At 38.5% G+C, this 21,642-nt stretch overlaps 1 protein-coding gene across 1 annotated transcript in view; it reads left to right on the top strand.

Moving 5' to 3' along the window:
- The window catches only part of LOC118821856 (putative methyltransferase NSUN7), a 71,259-nt gene extending 49,875 nt beyond the window's left edge, over window positions 1–21,384 (top strand). Inside the window, exons 10-13 of the mRNA XM_036590605.1 lie at window positions 4,441–4,561; window positions 6,638–6,770; window positions 20,083–20,365; window positions 20,745–21,384. Coding sequence (XP_036446498.1) covers window positions 4,441–4,561; window positions 6,638–6,770; window positions 20,083–20,365; window positions 20,745–21,322 — 1,115 coding nt within the window. The 3' untranslated portion in view covers window positions 21,323–21,384. The remainder of the gene's footprint in view (window positions 1–4,440; window positions 4,562–6,637; window positions 6,771–20,082; window positions 20,366–20,744) is intronic.
- Window positions 21,385–21,642: the final 258 nt, after the last annotated feature.

Genomic DNA, 21,642 nt, shown 5'->3' on the forward strand with positions numbered 1-21,642 from the left:
TTTCATTACTTTTCGATTAATTGCCCAGCTCTAATAATACCTATGGGGCACATTATAATTAAATATAGGCACTTAAATTTCTTCACTGTTGGAAGAAAACCTGCTTCACTTTTGTTGTTTTTCATTTTTTCACAATTTGAAAATGCTAGTTGGCCTTTACAGTGCATCACAATATTGTGATGAGCGGACCAATGGAAGTCATCCATAATTACTTAGAATAAGATCTTGTTCCATTTAAAACCTTGTATTTTTTTAACTCAGGTTTCCAAGCTTCTCTTTTTTTCGCTTATTGTGCTTTAACAATGCCTTTCCTTTTGCAAGTGAATTATCTTATATCTGATCTCCTCAGAAATATCTCCTGAAAAATGAATACTACAGGTGATGTAACCATGCTTTTGGAAAGGTCTAGTCCTTTCTTGCCACTTTGTGTTCTCTGGGCCAAAGAAGACAATGACCATTCAGATTGTTGCCTGTTACCAGCATACAAAAGCCAGGGTATGCCATGGTATTGGGATGTATTAGTGCCTATTGTATGGAGAACTTGCACATCTGTGACATTGTACTTAATTGTCATTTTGACTCGAAATGAAATAAATAGTAGTCTCTGACTCTGACTGATGCCTTGAACTGACATGATGTAAATGTGTACATCGTTTCCACATGAATAAAATATATTACATCAACACAACATTGTCTTTCGGTTTACGTTCTTTAGGCAGCAAGTGTGCTGATATGTTTTATTCATGTGGAAATGATGGACACATTTGAATCCACTCAATTCATTGCATCACTTTTTTATGTGCATGTGTTTCATGTTCAATTAACTCTGCACTCTTTGAAGAGTTGAATCCAGAGAGAAAGTTGAGTTGATCAGTAGATGCCTCATTTGGGAATTCTGCTTTGACCTAATTAACTAAGGCAGTTAAGAGGCTGTGTAGCTCAAAACAGTAATGATCCGCTTGCTCTCTCTCTTTGCTTTCTTCCAAGTTACTCTATGTTCACTTGTTCTTCTTGTGTGTATTATATGACTGATCTGTTGAAATCATATGTCACGATGGATTAGGAGCATCTGACATTATTGAATCCATTAATCAGCCATTATTGAGTGCACAGAACTCACTGATGCTCATGTTAAGGTGCTGTTAATTAAGGGCTAGGTGCCTATCGATTTTAGCCAGTCGGTAAAACAGAAAGAGGCAAACTCCCTCAACTGCTGCAGTGCGCACAGTCTGCATGTGTGTGTGTGTTTGTGTTTGTTTGAATACATTTTCAGGCCAAAATTGTCCTAACTTTGTGGTAAAACCAGAGAAAAACAGGACATTAACACCCAAAGAACTATATATATAAATATATATATATAATTATTACATATTATTAAATATTTTTAGAGATACTTACTTATAAATAACACATATGGAACATGTTAAAATTAAATATAGGTACTCACATTTCCTGTAGGAAATTGTTGTTTGTAAACATACACTCATTCTGAAATCAGTGCCAGCAACATGTTCCAGAAAAGCTGGAACCAGGCTATTTTGATTTTATGAAGTGTTCAAAAACATCCTAAACAGGTGATGCAGTCATGCTTATAGAAAGGCGTAGTCCTTTATGAGCAAGGATAAGTTGAGGCTCACCACTTTGTGTGCTCCAGGCCAAAGAAGACAATGACCATCGAAATTGTTGCATTGTCACCAGTGTAAAGTTCAAAAGCCAGGGTATGCCATGGTATTGGGATGTATTAGTATCACTGGTATGGAAAACTTGCACATCTGTGGCCATTAACACTAGAACAAAGTGTGGAGCAACATAAGCTGCCTTTTAGATGCCTTTTTCAGGGCCTTAGTTCAAAATGAAAACACCAAGAAAGATTCATGGCTGTGTAATCACAGGGTGCAGGTGCTAGATTGGCCTGCCTGTAGTCCAAACCTGTCTCCCAGTGAAAACACTGATAACCCCCGACAACAATGAAAACCTCGAACGGTTGCACAGTTGAAGACATGCAGAAGATTGGCAAAAACTGTGCTTTCAATTTGTGTCAAATGTTTATTTAATGAAATATTGTGTTTTTTTGCTGTTTAATATGAGTCAAAAAGAATAGACTAATCACTGCTTTCTGTTTTTATTAGCATTTTATGTCTAAATGTTTTGAATTGAGGTTTGTAGATAACATAAATATATAATATGTATGGGACATGTTATTATTACATATAGTCACTTATATATGTATAATAGATATAGCACATATTAGTATTACATATAGATACTTCGCATTGAAAGAGCCGTGAGTGCAGTGACACCTTACATGCTCAATCGAGTATGGGGTGAATTTGACTATCGCGTCAATGTTCTCCTTACAGCTGGAGGAGGTCAGATTAAGCGCTTGCAAAATTAGATAATAAACTTTATGCCACGTAAACCATTTACAGTTTACTGCATCTACAAGCAAAATAAATCATTTTGAAATCGGATGAATCTTTTTTGAATCACGCTGTGTGTATATACATGGCTGTTGTTGGAACAAAACCTTGTATGTCCATTTCTGCCGTTTTTGTGTTTTTGAAATGTTTTTATGTGTTTGTAGATATAAAAAACTCTGGGACCACTAGTGAAAATGCTTTTTTCATTCTTTAATTTAATACAGGTTTACATTACAAATTATATTATCAAAAATATGAATTGTAGAATTTCTTTGCATTTTTCCCACTTTAACAACAGCGGGCACTCGAGCTGGCACGGACTCTACAAGGCCTCAACATGGTCAATTTCACAGATTTGCTGAAATCTGAATAGTGACTTGGAAATAGTACAGAATCTTCAATATTTCTTTGTTGCTTTACTTATAATTTTAATTTGTTTCCATTTTTTAAAAATCCAAAAAAATTGTGTTGTATATTTCCAGGTTTAAATGAAAATAATAAATTTTAAGGTGATATATATATTTATATATATGTGTGTGTGTGTGTATGTGTGTGTGTGTGTGTGTGTGTGTGTGTGTGAGACCTCATGTCCTCACATTGTATAAAAACTTGTGTGTATGTGTATAAGAAGTTATTCCCCAGATAGCCATGAGCACTTTCCTTACATAAGACTGTGATTTAGAGAGTGTGTGTGTGTGTGTGTGTGTGTGTGTGTGTGTGTATGCACCTCATGGCCAAAAGAAGCATTCTGCTGATGCTGCGTCTTCCTCGGTGTGTACACATATGCTGTCTGGCTTCTCTAAGTCATGTGCACACACACATTTACTAGCTTCTTGCTTATCTCATGCAAATGTATAACAACTTACTGGTTGTGGTGGCTTTTTCAAATAACAGTGGGTCTGTGTGCATGAATAAGTGAAAAAGTCAAGCAAGACGCATTGGACATCAGCAATGTCATGTAGACACATACAGTGTCCGGTAAAATTTGTCAGCTCAGAAGAACGAGCAAAGCAAGTACAAAAAAATAAGCAAGGCAGGGTGTGGCAGGTTTAATCTGCAGCTGGAGATTCAGCTGCATCAAAATTGTAATCAATTCTAATCAATTTTAATAATATTCAATAAAATATGGGCTCATTTTTTGGCCAGAATAAAATTCAAATGTAACACTCTCATATTGGTTTTGTTGTCTATATTTCACCAGTAAATAAATACTTCCTTTAGTCACATTTGTGTATTCAAAGTAGTGATGCACTGAAATGAAATTTTTTTCTGAAACCAAAGCAAGATTCAGGACACATTGGGCCAAAAAAGAAAAGCGTAAAAAAGCAAACAATAAATAAAATTATGCACTTTTGCATTGTTATATGTGTTTTTTCATCTACAGGTGCCATTAATGTGCTAGCGGGGGCTGTCCCTTCTTTATTCTTGGCATGAACAGAGATTACACCTTGCTTGTCTAACATGAATTTTTCACTGTTTGTCTGCTGTAGCTCAAGCTGTTTGAACACATCTGCAGTGACTGACACAGGAAATCAAAAGGAAGAAACAGTGTTTTTCATCACTGTTTCTCATTTTGATTAGTGTTCAAATTACACATGTAGTGTAGTTCAATGCTGCCAGCTGTTTAGGCCTATTTGTCTCGTTGTTGTTGTTGTTGTTGTTAAAATGGTTTTTTTTGACCATTTGAATGCCACCAATAGAATAAAATTATATGTCAGTGTGTGTGTAGAAATTTGTGCGTGTGTTTTCTCAGTTGGCTTGACTCACTGTGTGCAAATTGTGTGTTTTTTTCAGTAAGTATGACATTGTATGTGTATTAGCCTGTTTGTGTGTGTGTCTGTGTGAGTGTGCTTGTGTATGGGTGGTTGGGTGGATGTACAAATGCGTGTGTCAGAGGGACCCTCAGGGGATCTCTGTGGTATTCTTAACCTGCTGTTGTTCTGATTTGAATCCCTGCCCACTGTGACATTTTGCCTCTGTGTGTGTGTGTGTGTGTGTGTGTGTGTGTGTGTGTGTGTAGTTCCTAAGGTGCAGGCTGTGGTGTATTCCACCTGTTCGTCCCTCTCAGAGGAGAATGAGGAGGTGGTAAAGAAAGCTCTCTCACTCGGAGAGCAAGACGGTTCCAGACTACAGCCCTTCAGGTATGTGTGTGTGAGTGTGTGTATGTGTCATAAATACACATATTTGAGATCTACCAAAGACAAATGATTGACACATTCTATAGCATTCCCCACATAGCAACATGAACGCCATATCAGTACTCCCTCTCTGTAGTGTAATATGAATAGAATATAAACATACAGTACTGTGAAAAAGTCCACCGTTTTGTTTATTCAGTTTCCAGTCCAAACAGCCATGAAGTACTAATTGTTTGGTTTTCAGCATCTGAGCAAAAAGCAGGAAACATTTCACTCGCATCTCCAAAATAATAACTTTTAATGTAAGTCAATGGAACCAGACTTCTTCCAAGTAATTTTCGGCTGTTTCTTTTGGTCCATTCATCATAAAATTTACACACAATGTAAGAGCAACAGGCATTTTCAAATTATGCCAAAAATTGAAAAACAACAAAAATACAGACGCTTTTAATAGGTTGATGTTAGCAGGAGGCGGTCAGTGGCAAACGGTCAGTGGCAGGCGGTCAGTGGAGCAGTGACGGGAAGTTTTTTCACTGGCAGTGATGGCAGCATAATGCAACAGTCAGCTGAACATTCAATCAAGAGTTTGCTGTTGACTGCTGTGGTGGAATAAACTGGATTTTTTTTTTGGGAACCATGGACGCCAAATGTCTCCTTGTTGAAGTCCAGTCTTATACAACAAAAATGAAAAGAATACAGAAAATACATCCTCTTTCTTTACCTTTAAATGAACAATCAGCACTGCTAAAACCCTACTCTGGTAAGCAACATTTTTGCCATTCACAACGTTTTTTTAATGCCAACATGTAACCGGTGCTTAATATTAAATCTATCAGTATTTAATATTAAATCTGTCTCAACTTTTGTGCACTCTGTTGCTCCTCCTCCATCTGTCCAATCTCAAAACTAATGAGTTACAGCTTGTTACACCTTCCAACAAAAGCTGTTCCCAAAGGTGTTACTGACATCATGTTCCCTTTCAAACAGATGCTAACATTCACACAAGCAACTACCCACACTCACCTCAGCTGCCATACAAATTTCTTTCTATCTAAAAAACAGGTATTTCTGATTAGATAATTGCATAAGAAAGGAGAATGTCAAAGGAAATAAGTGAAGTTTTCAAAACAGTTAAAAAAATTCTTAAAATATTTTACATTATATAAACACTTCCGCTGTAATAAGACTCAACGCTATGGGTCTCAAAAGATGTGTATCTGTCAAGAAGCTGTTATTGAGAAAAGGAAATAGGAAAAAGGAAGAAAACTTGCACTACTTGAGAACTTGGGAGATGTTGAAAAATATCCAAAAAGAAAAGAATGGAAGCTGTACACATAATATAATGCTGAAAATGTTGATGTTATATTTTGTTCTATTTTGTTGAGGGTTTTATGTATAGTCCTGTTAAATATGTGTTCTCTGCTTTATTTCCTAATATTGAAAAAGGAATAACTTGCACTTAATTGAAATTGAAACTTTGATTGAAATTGAAATAAATTAATTAGTGGTCTCTGACTGTTTCACAGGGCTGTGTTAGAAAAATAATGAATAAATATAACATATAACAAATATAAATATAACAAAAAAACTAAATAATGATCAAAAACACATTATATTAATGTATTAAGAAAAATCTAATGTTGTTCACTGCAGAAAACAAAAAAATACCTTTGATTATTTCATATTACTCATTCTGTCGTATTGTAAAAAAAAAGACTAAAATCAATGTGGGAAAATGGTATGCAGTGCTGGAGTAGTACACCCTCTATCAGCCATCTAGATCTCTAATGTATGTATCTATGGTCTGTATGCATGTGTCATGATTTCTTTATCTCAGATCTTTTATTTTGCCATGCTGTATACTGTGCAAGAGATTTAAGCAAAGCTATATATATGATAATACATATCGCTCATGCAAGTATTGTTAATAGGTCTGGTTGCTGTTCTATTACTGTTCTAATATCATGTGCATTCAAGCATATTGTTTGTGTATGTGCATCTGCATGTATGATCATTGCTCATGTGTATGTCCATGTATGGATGTATGTATGTATGTATATGCATGTGTGCATGTGTCAGGCTCAGCTGCCCGTCTCTGCTGCAGAACATCGTGTCTGAGGAAGAGAAGGGCAAAGGAGAGAAGGCCGGCTTCTTCAGGCTGGAGGCATCCGATCAGAGTAATGGCTGTTTCTTAGCTGTGCTGACCCGTCAGGTTTGTACACATAACACACAATAAAGCAAATTTTGTCCTCGAATGAAAATGTACATAATCTTCCCATTTCTCCAAATGCAGCCAAGACACGTATGGTTTGCTTCTTTAGTTGCTTCTTTAGTTTTGCACTGGAGCTATGAGGTTAATGTAGCGAGTAATGAAAGCTAATACCCTACCAATTAGTATTGTGCAAACTGCATGCCTAAATCATCACGCATTTGCCTCAAACCATGTCGAGTTGTTAAGTCTCAAATAGACTTGCTTATGTACTTGGCATACACAAATGCAAACCTCATCTCCATAAAAAATTTGAGAAATACTAATAAATCAGAAAGCAATGATTAGTAAATTCTGTTTGAGCTGTATTAAATTGAAAACAGTACAAAAATACCGTATTTGAAAAACGTTACCTTGTGAAATGTATTGTGTAAATATACACTTCAGTTCCAAATTTAATGACTGTGACACATTTCTAAAAAAGTTGAGCATATTTACAATTGTAGTACATAATCTTTTCTTTTAAGAACACTGAATAATAGCTTGGGGACTTAAGATGGCAGTTTTAAAAGCAGAATTTTTGGTAACACTTTTTATTTGGATAGTCCATTTTAGATGCTTTGTAAATACTTAATTTACTTTCAAGTTACATTCAACTAAATATCTACTAAATTAACCATAACTTTCTTTAACTCTAAACCTGGCTCTAATCCTAACCCTAACCTTAACCTCCACCCAAAACCAAACCCAACTCTAACCCTGGTCCAAATCCTAACCCTAACCCCACCACTTTTTAGAGTTTCAACAGATAGTTTGTTAACAGTCTGCAGGGGACTGTATTGGACTATCCAAACAAAGTGAAACTGGATTGTTTGCCATTCTTCCATTATACAAGTCTTCAGCTGCACAACCTTACGGGGCCTTCATTGTCATATTTTGTGCTTCATAATGTGCCACACATTTTCAGTGAGAGAGAGGTCTGGACTGGCAGCCACAAACTCTAATTGCACAGCCATACTGTTGTAAAACATGCAGAATGTGGCTTGACGTTGTCATATTGAAATAAGCATGGATGTCCCTGAAAAAGACGTTGTTTAGAAGGCAGTGTATTCTCCTCAAATTGTGTAAATATCTGTCAGTGTTAGTGATTCCATCACAGATGTTTAGGTTACCCATGCCTTGGGCACTAATACTCCCCCATTCCATGACAAATCCTGACTTTTGGACTTCACACTGGTAACAGTTTGGATGGTCCTTTACTTCTTTGGCCCAAAGAACTTGATGTCCATTATTTATATAAACAATCTGAGAAGTAGGCTCATCAGACTGCCGGGACCAAAGTCTATCCCCTTCAACCCCAGGACGCCAACATAATATTATGAATGAAAAGAAATCTTTTAACACTGGCTAAACACTTTTACCAATAACTGTTTTAAGTCTAAGTTCTCAAAAGATGTCAACAAGGAAAGAGTCTTCAAACACTGAGTTTGTGGAAGAGGGAAAAAACCTTTATTTCACCGTCAAGTGGCACAGGGTCTCGAGAGACCCAACTGCGCAAACAGTGTTCCAAACAGCAGTTTATATACCATCTATCTGGGGTAATATTATATCCCCCTGCCTTACTTCTCAAATTTTGATATTAGCTTATTCTCTAATAGGTGCATCTCTTCGTCCATCAATTTGGCCATTGCATGTTGCGCTCACTCCTAAAAACTGGTTTCAACTGGTTTTTACCAGTCTGCTTTACCTTTCAAGGTCAACTTGTACCTCTCTTCACTGGGTCAGTAAGTACACACAGGCCTGTCTTTGAACCCAGGGGCTTTCTAGTGTCTAGAATCTCCTATGCAGACAGACTAAGGCTGACCCTTTGTGAGAGAATTAATATTCTCTGTTAGCCAATACTACCTATTTGGTTATTGATTACAATGTCTAATCTGTTTGATTACTGATTAAGGGAATATTTATTCAAAATATCACTGCTTTCTGTTTTATTCCTTTTTTTTTTATTCGGAATTTGGGTTTGTAGATAATAAGTAATAGAAACCAATAGTCTCTATTCAGCATTGTGCACACTTGTCTCAAACTGTGTCAAATAGACTTGCTTAGAAGGTTTCTGACACTGTATGACATGCACAAATAAACAACACTACAGAGCAACAGCTCAAATAAACAGTTTTCCTCTCTGCTGTTCTGCGCTCTGGCATGCCTCTCTTAATCCCTGACTCAGTATGAGACTCAGATTAGGCTTGCAGCCAGCGTGGACTAGAACTCATGTTTAAACATCCAGTTTTATCTTTAGTCCACCTGATACATTCTGTTCTGGGTCAGTAGACAGGTGGGACATGGCTGACTTCCCTGACTATAGTCACGATTCTTCTGTGGCAGGCCACAGTTGTCGAACAGGGGTAGTAAAACCTTCAAAAATAGTTTTCAAATTCAAATTGGAGCAGTAGTACTGCTTCCTTATCTGCAGTTGCTTATCCAGTGTTTGGCTTCAAAGTGCTCAGTTCCCATTTTTTTTGCTCAGATCTTTCTGTCTTGATGGTTCATGTTTGTGTTTGTAAGTGACAGTATCTCATTTAATAGACACTAAATGCGTCAAAGAAAACTTTTTAAAACTTTTTTTTTTTAGTTCAAACACTATATCTTGTTCCAAGAGGCTTATTTTTGTCATGATGCACAGATCAGGAAGCTGTTTGCAAAAGTTTCTTGCCTCCCAGACTGATAACAAACGCTGCGTGGGTATACAAGGACATGCGTATAGCCAGAGAGTTACTGACAAAATCCCAAAAGTTCCAAAACCATCCATATATTCATTTAACCCCTTAAAATCCCATGCTTATTACATACTAAGGTTTATTATTCAGTAACTACAGGGACTTGGTGGCGCTATTCCATTAACCTATTCATTTTTCAGCATCAGGAAAGAAGCAGAATCATAATTACACAATATTAAAAAAACTAAAAATTACACAGAAGCCTAAACAACTAAATATAACACCACATTTTTAAGTATTTTTGTTTTTTCACTTATTTTTCTTCGACTTTCCTTTGACCTCATATCTAATCTACTCAGAAATATCTGCGTAAACTTGAATAACTTGTACTTAATGGCTGTTTTGACTGGAAAATTAATGAAAGATGGTGGTCCTTGGTGTTTGCACAGTACTGTTTATCAGATGATCCATAGTCCCCCAACTTGAAAGAGTACCAGCAAGTCTGTGAACGGTCCATTTGGAGTGGAGGTAGGGCAGCTCCTCAAGAAGTCATGATAGAAACCTTTTTGGCCCTAAAGTTTCCATAAAAAGGAAATAAAAACACCTCTACAACAATGTTAATTTCTACCAGCTCCCCTATAGCATTTCTAATAGTATGTTAGCACTTAGCTAAAGTGTACATTAACATTTGTAGGCCAATCTAAATTAAACAAAAACATTTAAAGCTTGGAAAAAATATTCCATGTGTTTTATTTAATGCTTCTAACAGACATTACCTTATATTTTACCTTGTATGTTGCAGTGTTACAGTGACTATTTCATTTAAGAACCTAGCATAGAGCTGCCACTGCTGTTTTCCATTTCTAACAAATGACTTTAACTGGTTAGGCTAACATTAGTATTTACAGTCAGTGATGTATCTAGAACTTCCAGAAGGCTTAAAATCATGTTTTTTTTTTCTCATAGAATTGGCCCTGCTCATTTTAAATCAACACATGATTGGCTGATTCTGTGTCACTTTCTAATTATGCTGGTGGTTAAACTGAAGTTCAGTTCATCTCCTTAAGCAGTATAACTAGTGAGAAAGCTCACTTGGCTGAATCTGTCCTATATAACGGGGAAGAAAATCCTGATGAGATTATTTTCATTTGAATGTTTCATTGATTTTAGCCCTTTTGCTTCCAGTCAAATGTATGAGTATTACTATAATATGTGCAACATTTAAATACAGCGAACATGATGATTCTATTAAGTAAAGCCTGCGATTTTATCAAGGAAAAAGGGAGTTTTAGGCACTCTGCCTCATGTTGCGCCTAAGAACACCCTTCCCGAAGATAAAATCACAGTAATGCACAACCTTAAGTGGCTTATTACTTTAATAAGATGGCGGCCAGCATAAAATGTGTTAATACACAGTTTTCAGAATTTAAGTTATTATTAATAATAATCGATGTAAACAAGTATTCCGTCAAGAAATGTAGTTCCTTTAACGCATGGTATTTTTGCCAAGCAACCACAGACCGCTACATGAGGAGAATAATGTTCAGTCTCCCATCGCTGTATATTGCAGTCATTTCAACTTTTAAACTGTTTAATGCAGAAACCTTTGCTTTATAAGTACTTTTGGTCTCCTAATTACCAACACAAGTCTTATTTAGCACCAGGCTCAAATGGCTCCCTGCTCCTTACATAGTGCACTTTGTAGGAATTGAAATACTGGATCCTGCACCCCAGTGCACAGTATAGCTCAGAAATAGTCATGTGGGACTCAACCACATGCATACTCCATAAATGATGCACTGTTTAGCTGCAGAAGCTAGAATTTCTAAACTTCCATAGCTAGCACACTATTTATGGAGTACAGAGTCATTTGGGATTCAGCCTGGGTTTGACACTACTTCTGACTGAAACACGGACATTTGAAGCACGTAATCCATTCAAGTGACACTTTTTAGACTTTTATACTGCCGTTTTACAGTAAATCATATCGTAAGTACTTTATTGAAGCCTGTGATATTAATGATGGAGGTGTTTAGGCTGTCTAGCCTGTTAGCTAACTGACCAGCCTAGTTCTAGTTAAGAACATAAGTTGCAAGCCCCTCAGTTTAAACAACAAACAGGTTCTTACTTCATTTGTACACATGGTGGTCCATGTGAGCAGCATGAGGGTTTTATTGTGTCATGGCGCAGTAATACACAATTCAGTTGTGGTGAGGCGGTCATAGGTGTGCATGTATCATGGATTTTACAGCGGCTTCAAACGCAGCTCAGCCAATCAGATTTTCGTCTATCCAACTATCCATTTTATAAAGATGGTTATACCATCTAATCCAGCACTCAACTGACTGTCTAATATAATATATCCCATTTTATATATTAATTTATAATCAGGTCAGAAATAATTATGTAAAATGTTATGGTTAGGCACTGCGGTTCCTCTGTTGTGGATCTGAAGTACCGCTGTAAAGGGGACTGACCCTTCAGAGGTCACTGCAGCTAAATCTTTTGAACAATGTGAATTCGTTTTGCACATGAAATTTTGCAGTCCAAAATCTTTAATAAAAAAACTCTTGATTGCAGCGGTTTCCATGGAAATGAGTGTAGAATGTAGACTAGCACTAAGTCTAGGCTTAATCTGAGATCAGAAAGAACTCATAGTGGCCAGTTGAAAGGGAGGAAAGAAAAGAGATGCCCTTCATTTCTTTTTCCACCACTTCCCACTGAGAAAGAGAGAGCGAGAGAGAGAAAAGGGAAGGGAAATGGGTTTAAATTTGCACCAGAGCTTCTGCTTATGTAATATTGGCATGTGTTTTTGTACAGTTATGTGAGTGTGTGTGTGTTTGCATCTGTTTGTTTGTTGTTCTGAGTGCCAGTCGATGTTGAAAGCGCTTCAGTTAGAGAGCTTCCCTGCAGACTTACCCTCAAGAGACTGTCTCTCTCTCACTCTCTCCCTCTCTTTCACTCTCTCTCGCTCATCTGTGGGCCCATTGACTAATCCTGCTCTCGTATGCTGAGGAATCCCTCCTCCTTTCTCTCTTTCATCTGCAGCTGAAAATAACTTTGTCCCGCAGCAGAGAGTGAGAGTCAATGCAGTTTTAATACTGAGAGTTAATTGCGTTCCTACTGTAGAATATTACTGCAATATTATACCTGATACTTTCATGCCAATCAAGCAGAGTAAATAGAGGGAGAGAGAGGAAGTGGTGGAGGGAGATAGAGGTGGGGAGAAAGAAGATGATGTTCTTATTTTCTTTATATAAGTATATTCTTCACCAAGTGTACAGTATGCAGAATGCAGTCTATGGTGGTATGACTAAGTCTAAAACACCATAGAAGCTGGATTAATTCTGCAAGATGAGGTTGTGTAATGTAATATGTGGAATTTGATTGGCAGATCAAGGTTCAAGATGAAGTGTGAAATTTGAAATTCTCACAGATGAGCCCAGAACGAAAGAGCATAGATTGAACGTTCACACATTGTGCCACAGGACACGCTCAGTTACTTTAACAGCACTCCACACTGTCATGTGTGTTAGCAGGTTTCATTATTGCTTAGCATGAACAGGACTACTCTAACTGAGGGAGCTCTGGGTTCCACCAACACATTTTCACCAACTCTAAAAAGTTCACACTGTAGATTCATACTGGATTAAAATCACGACACACATCACTGTCAAACTGTATAAAATACACCACAGATTCATACTGGACAAAAGTCACTCTACAGTTGTTACTGTCAGATTGTGAAAACTACATTCCCTTCAGATTCATACTGGATCGAAATCACTCCACAGTTATTACTGTCTTACTGTAAAAAACTACACTCACTGCAGATTCATACTGGAATAAATCATTCCACATTTATTACTGTCTGACTGTAAAATCTACACACACTGTAGATTCATACTGGGTTAAAATCACTCCACAGTTATTACTGTCTGACTGTAAAAACTACATACACTGTAGATTCATACTGGATTAAAATCACTCCACAATTATTACTGTCAGACTGTAAAAACTATACACTGCAGATTCATACTGGGTCAAAATCACTCTGATGTTTTTATCTGTCTGACTTTAAACACTGCATGCACACGGTAGATTCATACTGGATAAAATCACTCCACAGTTACTAGTGTCTTACTGTTAAAACTACACACACTGTAGATTCATACCGGATAAAAATCACTCCACAGTTATTACTGTCTGACTGTAAAAACTACACACACTGTAGATTCATAATGGATTAAAACCATTCCACAGTTAATGCTGTCTACCTGTAGAAACTATATTCACTGCATATTCATACTGGATTAAAATAATGCTAAAAGTATTACTGTCAGACTGTAAAAAACTGTACACGTTGCTGGTTCATTTGGCCATACAGTCATTTTATTTATCGTATTTAATGTCTTAAAAAATTTCAATGATTTACCTTCTTATAGTAATAATCAATCATCTATTGGATTATATCTTTACGTATCTAAAAATCCCAATGGCTAATAAAAATCCAACTTCCTGTGCATCAAATCATTTAGCTAGCTTTAACTTCAGCCTAAACTAGACAACATTCTGGTGGCAGTGGTAGCTTATAGCTACCATTTTAACATCGTTCACTACTGTTGCTACTCAATGTACTATTGTCCAATTTTATAGTAAACTATATGTGTCAAAAACCACATAAATAGGTCTATTTGTGATATTTGTGAAAAACTAAAGACACAGGAAACCAAACCTGTCTTAGCTGTTCAGCTATATTTGGGTAAGGGAGGAGATCAGTTTCAGTAGGCTTCTGCCAGAGCCATGCCTTTAAAATCAGGGCAAATGGGAAATCATAATGTATTTTCCTCCTGTACTGTGACATTTTTCCTAGTGAAAGAATGTTAGGGAGGGTCTCTGTACTAGCTGACCATTTTACTTGATGATACGTGAGGAGAGAAGAGGTGAAACATAATATTATCGGTTAATATTATTTCAGCCTGACCACTGATGCACAGTAAAAAAAAAATCAGACGACATTTTCAAGGTGAGGAAGTTATTGCATTTTGATGGAACATTTTGGGGTCGTTTTAATATTACCAGGGACATGAACTAAGAAGGTAAAAAGACACATTTTGATTTCAGGTTGACTTTAAGATTTGCCATCATTTATGTGGCATCACGGCCACGTCACTGTGAAGTTTTATACCCTGGCTTGGACTCATTGCAGGCAGTTTATGGATTTCTTGGCTTTCATCATTTATGAGTGGATGAGAGAGATTTGACAATGTGCTGAACTCTAGACACTTAAAATTCTCTCCAAAGTTTTCACATAAGAAAGGCCCAGTTGTGAGGATGGGATTTAGACTGGTCGTCTGGAGCAGCGGGAGAGGGAGAGTGCAGGGATAGGATCAGAAAAGTCAATTACGAGGTCAGACAGGTGCCTCCAATGTCTTCAGCCTCAGAGGTGTGATATGAGAGAGGAAATGGTCATATGTGTCAAGGGTAGAATGGGCTCAGCAGTGTGGAGCTGTATTAAAGGACAGGTGAGATCAAGAAAAAGAAAAGCAGAGAGGTGAAAAGTGGAAAAACTTGAACTTTTCTTCACTTCTTCCCTCCCTCCTTCTCTCTCTCAACTCTACTCAAAATAGCATGACCGGATTAAGTCAGTCTGTCAGTATACTTACATAAACGGTTTAGCGCACAATGTTTGCATTCATTATTTTCTTAATAAATAGTTTAATACATTTATTTCATATATAACTTAACATATATTATTCTACAATACCTTCTTTATTGTAATTCCACACCCTATAGTGATACACGGCTGATGGCAGCATGAAGCCACAGAAATGTTGGCGTGGTAATCGTGGTGCCACCCAAAATAAATGATTATCAGAGAAGATCTTGCAGTGTAGACTGTTTATTTAAGGTAAAAAAGGCAGGAGGACACTATGTTATTTATGTTGTATAATACTAAATGTAATTCAATGAGAAGTTTGGCGTCCATGGCTGCCAAAAAAACACCATCCGGTTTGTTCCACCACTGCGGTCGACAGCAAAAGTTGTGAAATTGAGCTCTAGATGATGCGTTTCCACTTGCTGTGGCAGAATTGTCAGCCGTGGCTTCATTAAAAGCAATAGGATATCAGGTTTGCCTGAATAAATAAAAAGTACTCATTTACTGAAAACGTGTGAACACAGTAAAAGTCTAAAAATGGATGCGAACATTCAACCATATATGTTGATTTTGTTAAATAAAATACTAAATAAAATCGTATTATTCTTCTGTTTAACTGATTATTTACAGGGTTATCCACCTTGTTCAATCGGATAGAAGTTGTATTCCGAATGACCTCAGTCGGACTAGTCTTGGACGTACATGGATGTATTTTTTTCCGATTGAGCTATTAGTCAGATTATTAATGGGTTATCAGGCTACACGTAAACGTGGCTATTGATGGTAAAGATTTGAAGAAAAATCTGCTTTTTACTGTAAATCAAAAGTTTCACTAGTTCAACTAGATCTTCTGACACAGTATTTTACCATAATAATAAAGGTAACAACCATTAAACTAAATGCAAATAAAACTGATTGGTTGTTATTATGAATTTACATTCTGTTGTTGTAAATTAAGTAGTGTTAGCAGTGGTAAAGTACTGTATATTTATGATTTATTTACATGCATTTAACCTTTTTTCAACCATTGACCATTACATTTTTAAAAAAATGTATAGCTTTGCACTGGAGCTAATTTTGCAAGCAAGTAATGGAAGAATACAGCCACCTATTAGCATTGTGCCTAAATCTTCACTCGCACTACTACTCAAGCGATATGCGTCTAGAACATGAACACTGTGCATAATTCCACTAAATGCTCAAAGGTCTTGAGTTTTAAATGTGCAAAACACTAAAAGGCTCACTCACAAATGACAAGCAGACTGAAATAGGCCTTTGAGCAGTAGCGATCAAACCTGAACCCATAAGTCCTTAAAGTCATGTACGTGGCTTTCTGTTATTGCTGGATAAACGCTTGATTGTGGCTTTAAACTTTCTCACAGTGACATCATTCGTGCTCGGTGGATTCACATGTTGCACGTGCATGTGTGTGCATTACGTATTTTTTCCCATGTGGTTGGGGTTGATTATGTGTGATGAGTGCCCCTCTGTTATATTGTGCACATCAATCATATTCATTCCTCACTGACACACACGACAACATAATCAAGGCCGTTTAATGGGCGCTCTCACTCTCTCTCGCTCACTCGCCCGCATCCTCCAATAAAGCACACTAATAAAGATTATTGTGGCGCACTTAAAAAGGCCCCATAAAAATGCAATTAGATGTGTGTTGGAAATATTACCTGTCACCTTCTCGCTCTCTCTCTCTCTCTCTCTCTCTCCTTCCCTCTCTCTCTCTCTCGCCCTCTCTCTCTCTGTAACATATGGGACAGTAAAGAGGTTTATGATGCATCTCTCCCTCTGCACCTGGGGCCAATAAACTGAACTGTACTGCTCAAATAGAGAGGATGAGAGTTTGATTCACAAATGAGGGTGATCACATCACACAGCTTATAGAAATCTTGACTCATACAGAGTTATAGAGATCCAGCTTCCAGAATCAATTGAATCTTATAAAAGATTTCAGAAACTACCAAGGACCTCAAAGTCCTCATGCTAGTTGTGGACCTGATGGATGCAGATGACAAACGTAAGGCTTGAGGCAGTGGAGGATAGCAGCAGTTGCCATGCAGTGCCATGCCGCATGGCGAGGAGCATATTCTGTGCGAAGCGAAATAAGAAATACGACATGCTAAACGTTTACTCAGTTTAATGTCTTTCAATCAACAAATGTAACAGCATACCATTATAAAAGCTTGAAACATGCTTAGGCCTAAATTGGTGAGACTGTGGGATAGAAAAAAGAGAATAAGGAAAGAATAGAATAAGGACACTTATTTATTCCATATTCCATATAAATGTGTTCCAACTATGAACACATTTACACATTTTGTTAATATTACATTGGACATCACGTCTTATTTAATTATGTTGTCAGCTGTTTAGAAGGCTATCCAGCACTGTACTGTGCTCACTGTTGATTATTTAGACTAATGCAAGCTTGTTTTAGATGCGGCATGGCAGCAAAAAGGATCATATTTAGAGTATTTCATACAGTTTTCAAATGGCAGGTCACTGCAGAAAAAAACTTACGTGAAGCTTTGAACGCATTGACCCTGTGTCTTCATTGTTTGCAAGACAGTGCACTTCAAATGCACATGACTGGTTAAAGGCCACACTGATAACAGAATTGCTCTGAGAGCATCAGCTGTACCGAAACGCCATGGTTACCACTTCAGATCTACAACATGCTTCATTTAGCTCTGCTCCTGAAAACAACGTGTACATGCATTAAAGAAGCTTCCTTGCGACCCATTTGTTCCCACACTGACCGCAGTTTTATGTAGTATAGCTGTGCATTGTCCTGTCTACTACTTGCTATTGTGCGGCTGGTGCTGTGATGCATGCACGACAGTACATTCATCAGAGGATGTCTTAGCAAAACTGAGCCAGTGGGTTGTGTATTTTGTCACTTTCTACCCATCAAAGATAAATTTAGAAAAGGTCATCACCTTTTTACTGCAAATGCTTTTTTTGGGAAAAGGTCAAATTAAACATCTAATGTTTCTTCAGTGCATTAAGTCATCAAAGGTAAAACACAAATGAACCATAAATATTTTTTATGCCCACCATGGCAATACACTTTTGCCTAGGTTGAGGGTTTTCTAAGTTTGCTGTGTTTTCCTTGTCTTTCTACATCTCATCTGTTTGATTTGAACTCACTTATGTCATCTTCATCTGTTGTGAATGGATGCATGCTTTATAGTGAAGGGCATTGCAGTGTTGGTTGTGTTTATGTGAATCCTGCATTCTGATTGATTGCTATTGTTTTGTATAGAGCGGAATAGGTAATGTGATGACAGTATGACAGTCAGGAATAGGCAATAGCCTGATGTCATGACATTGCAAGAGGTTACTGTGTTTGGAAATTCTATTTACCATGCTGGCCTACCCACTTTCTCAAAGGCCTACCCAAAAAAATATTTCTGCCTACAGCACTGTGCTACAGATGCTGCAGATCAAGATTAGATCAAAAATCACTGGAGAATTCATTTACCTTTAGTCACGACAGCCTGGGGATATGGGAGGTCACTGTGTTAATGGGCTTTTTGTGATGCTTTTAAAGTGTGTAGAGCTTTGTTTAGGGACTGCAAATTTGTGTATCTATGACAGGGGGCAGTGTGTGGGTGTTTGTGACCTTGTGTTTTAGCCACAATTAGCTGAAGGACAAACAGAATGAGTGACTGTGATTTTGTGGCCACTGGCACTGGGTGGAGAGAGAGAGAGGGTAGAAGGAAAAGATGTATTGAATAATTCAGCCTCTACTGTCTTTGTATGTTAGCATCAGTGGGGCAACCCCTTAAGACCTCTAGCATCACACACACACTGTCCAAAAGGGCTTGCATTATTCAGAGTGAGCAGGTAGACCATTGCTGAGGCAGCAAGTGGCCCAACATAGAACATGTACACATACACTATATGGTCAAAAGTATGTGGACACCTAACAGTCACACCTAAATGAGCATGTTGGACATCCACTTCCAAAAGCATAGGCATTAATATGGTGTTGACCACCTTTTGTGGCTATAACAGCCTCCACTCTTCTGGGAAGTCTTTCCACAAGATTTTGGATTGTATCTTTGGGAATTTATGCCCATTCAGTCAAAAGAGCATGCTTTACAGTACTCCAGCTGAAACTTGGCATTGCACATAGTGATCTTAGGTGTGTGCAGCTGCTCAACCATGGAAACCCATTTCATATAGCTCCTGCTAATGTTGCTTCCAGAGGCAGTTTGGAACTCTGCACTCGGCGGCCCCACTCTGTAAATTCGCATAGTCTACCGCTACCGTGGTCTACTGTGGTCTACTGTCATTGTTTATCAATTGGGACTGCATGGCTATATGCTTGATTTTAAACACCTGCTATAGCCACAAAGTGGTGGCCAACTTATTGTTAGTGCCCACATTTATTTGGAATGGGATGTCCAACAAGCTCATATAGGTGTGATGGTCAGGTGTCCAACCACTTTTGGCCAAATAGTGCATAAAATGCCCGTGTAGTAATCAATACAGCTGACAGAGCATTTTAGGAGCAAGAGAGCCTTTGACATTATCACCAGCGGTGCTGATTTATTAGGTACACCTACCTTGTATCTGCAGACATTGTCTATTTACCCTGTAGGTACACTTTGTAGTTCACCACATTGTACTTACAGATCCATTTCTCTTCCTTTATCCTGTTCATCAATGGTCAAGTCCATCACTTTGGTTTAGGGCCCCTCATGTCAATACAATGTTATTTTCTTCAAACAACAGCTTTTGTCATATTGCAATTAAAGGCAGAAGCTGTTTAGAAATATTAATGAAGTACTGCTTTATAAATGCATTACTCAATGCTGATGCTTTTGTTATGAAGTCCCCATGTAGGTAGCCTTCTTGGAGAAAGTCTTTCAAGGTTTTCAAGCCTCTTACTCCTCTTTTCTGTCATCACTTACAGCCTGAGCCCGAAGTGACAGGGACCCCACAGGAGGTGCTTGCTCGTGCCGCAGCCACCGGCTTGCTGGATGGAATCCACCCAGGTCAGCCGACCAGGAAGGAGGGACGTGGCCGGCAGACCCGCAAAGGAACCACGAGTCAGGGACGCCCCGCCCAGACACGGTCGCGCACCTCACTCAGCAGCCAATCAAGGCTGGAGGAGTTTTTGAATCGCGAAACAAAAGCAAGCAGCTCAGCTCCGACACTGGCACAGGACAGGACAAACGGAGTGTGCTCACCACGGGGTAACACACATACACACACCTGACAAGAGACCCACATGCATGATTCAGGTCATCAGCTTGTGAGCAGAGCTTTTGTGAGCTGAATCAGGTGTGCAGAAAACAGTAAATAGAGCAGTACAGGCATTCCCTTGGGATAAGATCAATGCCGATAGGGAATACGTGCCACAGAGGGTTCTATGAGCAATGCCATAAAAGAACCGCTTTTTATTTTTTCAAAGCTGCGGTTCCCAACCAGCCATTAACAGTATATAAATACAATGCAGTCATCATTGTTAAAATGATAGTATAACATATCTATCCATCTCTGTTTCTCTCGTAATCTCCCTCACCTTCTGTCTGTCCATCTCTTCCTCTCTCCTTCACTGTCTCTCACTCTCAGGAAAAGCCAAACCCAAATCCATCAGCTTCAACCTAGGCTCCGCCTCCTGTCCTGTCTTGATGTCCAGCTCCACCCCGTCCTCCAGCTCCACCCTGTCCTCCAGCTCCACACTGACCTCCAGCCCTGCCTTGATGTCTGGCTCTACCCTGACCACCTACTCCACCCTGACCTTAAGTGCTACTCTGGCCTCCAGCTCTACCCTGACATCTAGCCCTGCCTTGATCTCCAGTTCTAACCTGACCTCCAGCTCCGCTATGAATTCCAGCCCATCCTGTAAAAGCCTGACCCGGTCGTTCGTTAGCGCAGCCTCCACTAATACCCGACGAGCTCACGCCCCTGTAGTTCCACCCCCTGGCCCGCCTAAGGGCAGGCAGGAAGTGCTGCATCCTGCAGCACTCATGTTTCCTCCTGTGCTGTTCCCAGGACCTTCCCCTCCCTCTGTACAAAAGAGCAAGAGAACCCCTCCTCTCAGACTCAACCCCACGCTGTCCTACCTGCAGTGGAAAAACTCCCCTGCTGCGGCTCCCCTACCACACACGTACTCAAGCAGCATCAGACACCCCCGCCCGTGGCTCTAACACACACTGTAAAAAGCAATGCAGCATCATACAGTACTGGGCAAATCAGAAACCACCCTTAATTTGAGCGATTTCCAGTCAAACCGGCCATTAAGTACTTTGTTATTCATTTTTCAGTAACAGAAAATATATATTTAACCTTCACAACTAAATATTTTATTAAATATTTGAGTATTTATTCACCTTTGCTGCTATTCTTTTTGGGAGACTTGCTAAAAAAAAAAAGGGATATTTTTCCAAAGTCCAGTCTTAGAAGTTGGTTACTTTTCCTGCCTCTTACAATCTCTTCTTGACAGCTACACATCCTTTCAGACTCATAG

This window comes from Colossoma macropomum, unplaced genomic scaffold (assembly GCF_904425465.1).
Source record: "Colossoma macropomum unplaced genomic scaffold, Colossoma_macropomum, whole genome shotgun sequence".
In the NCBI taxonomy this organism is placed as follows: domain Eukaryota; kingdom Metazoa; phylum Chordata; class Actinopteri; order Characiformes; family Serrasalmidae; genus Colossoma; species Colossoma macropomum.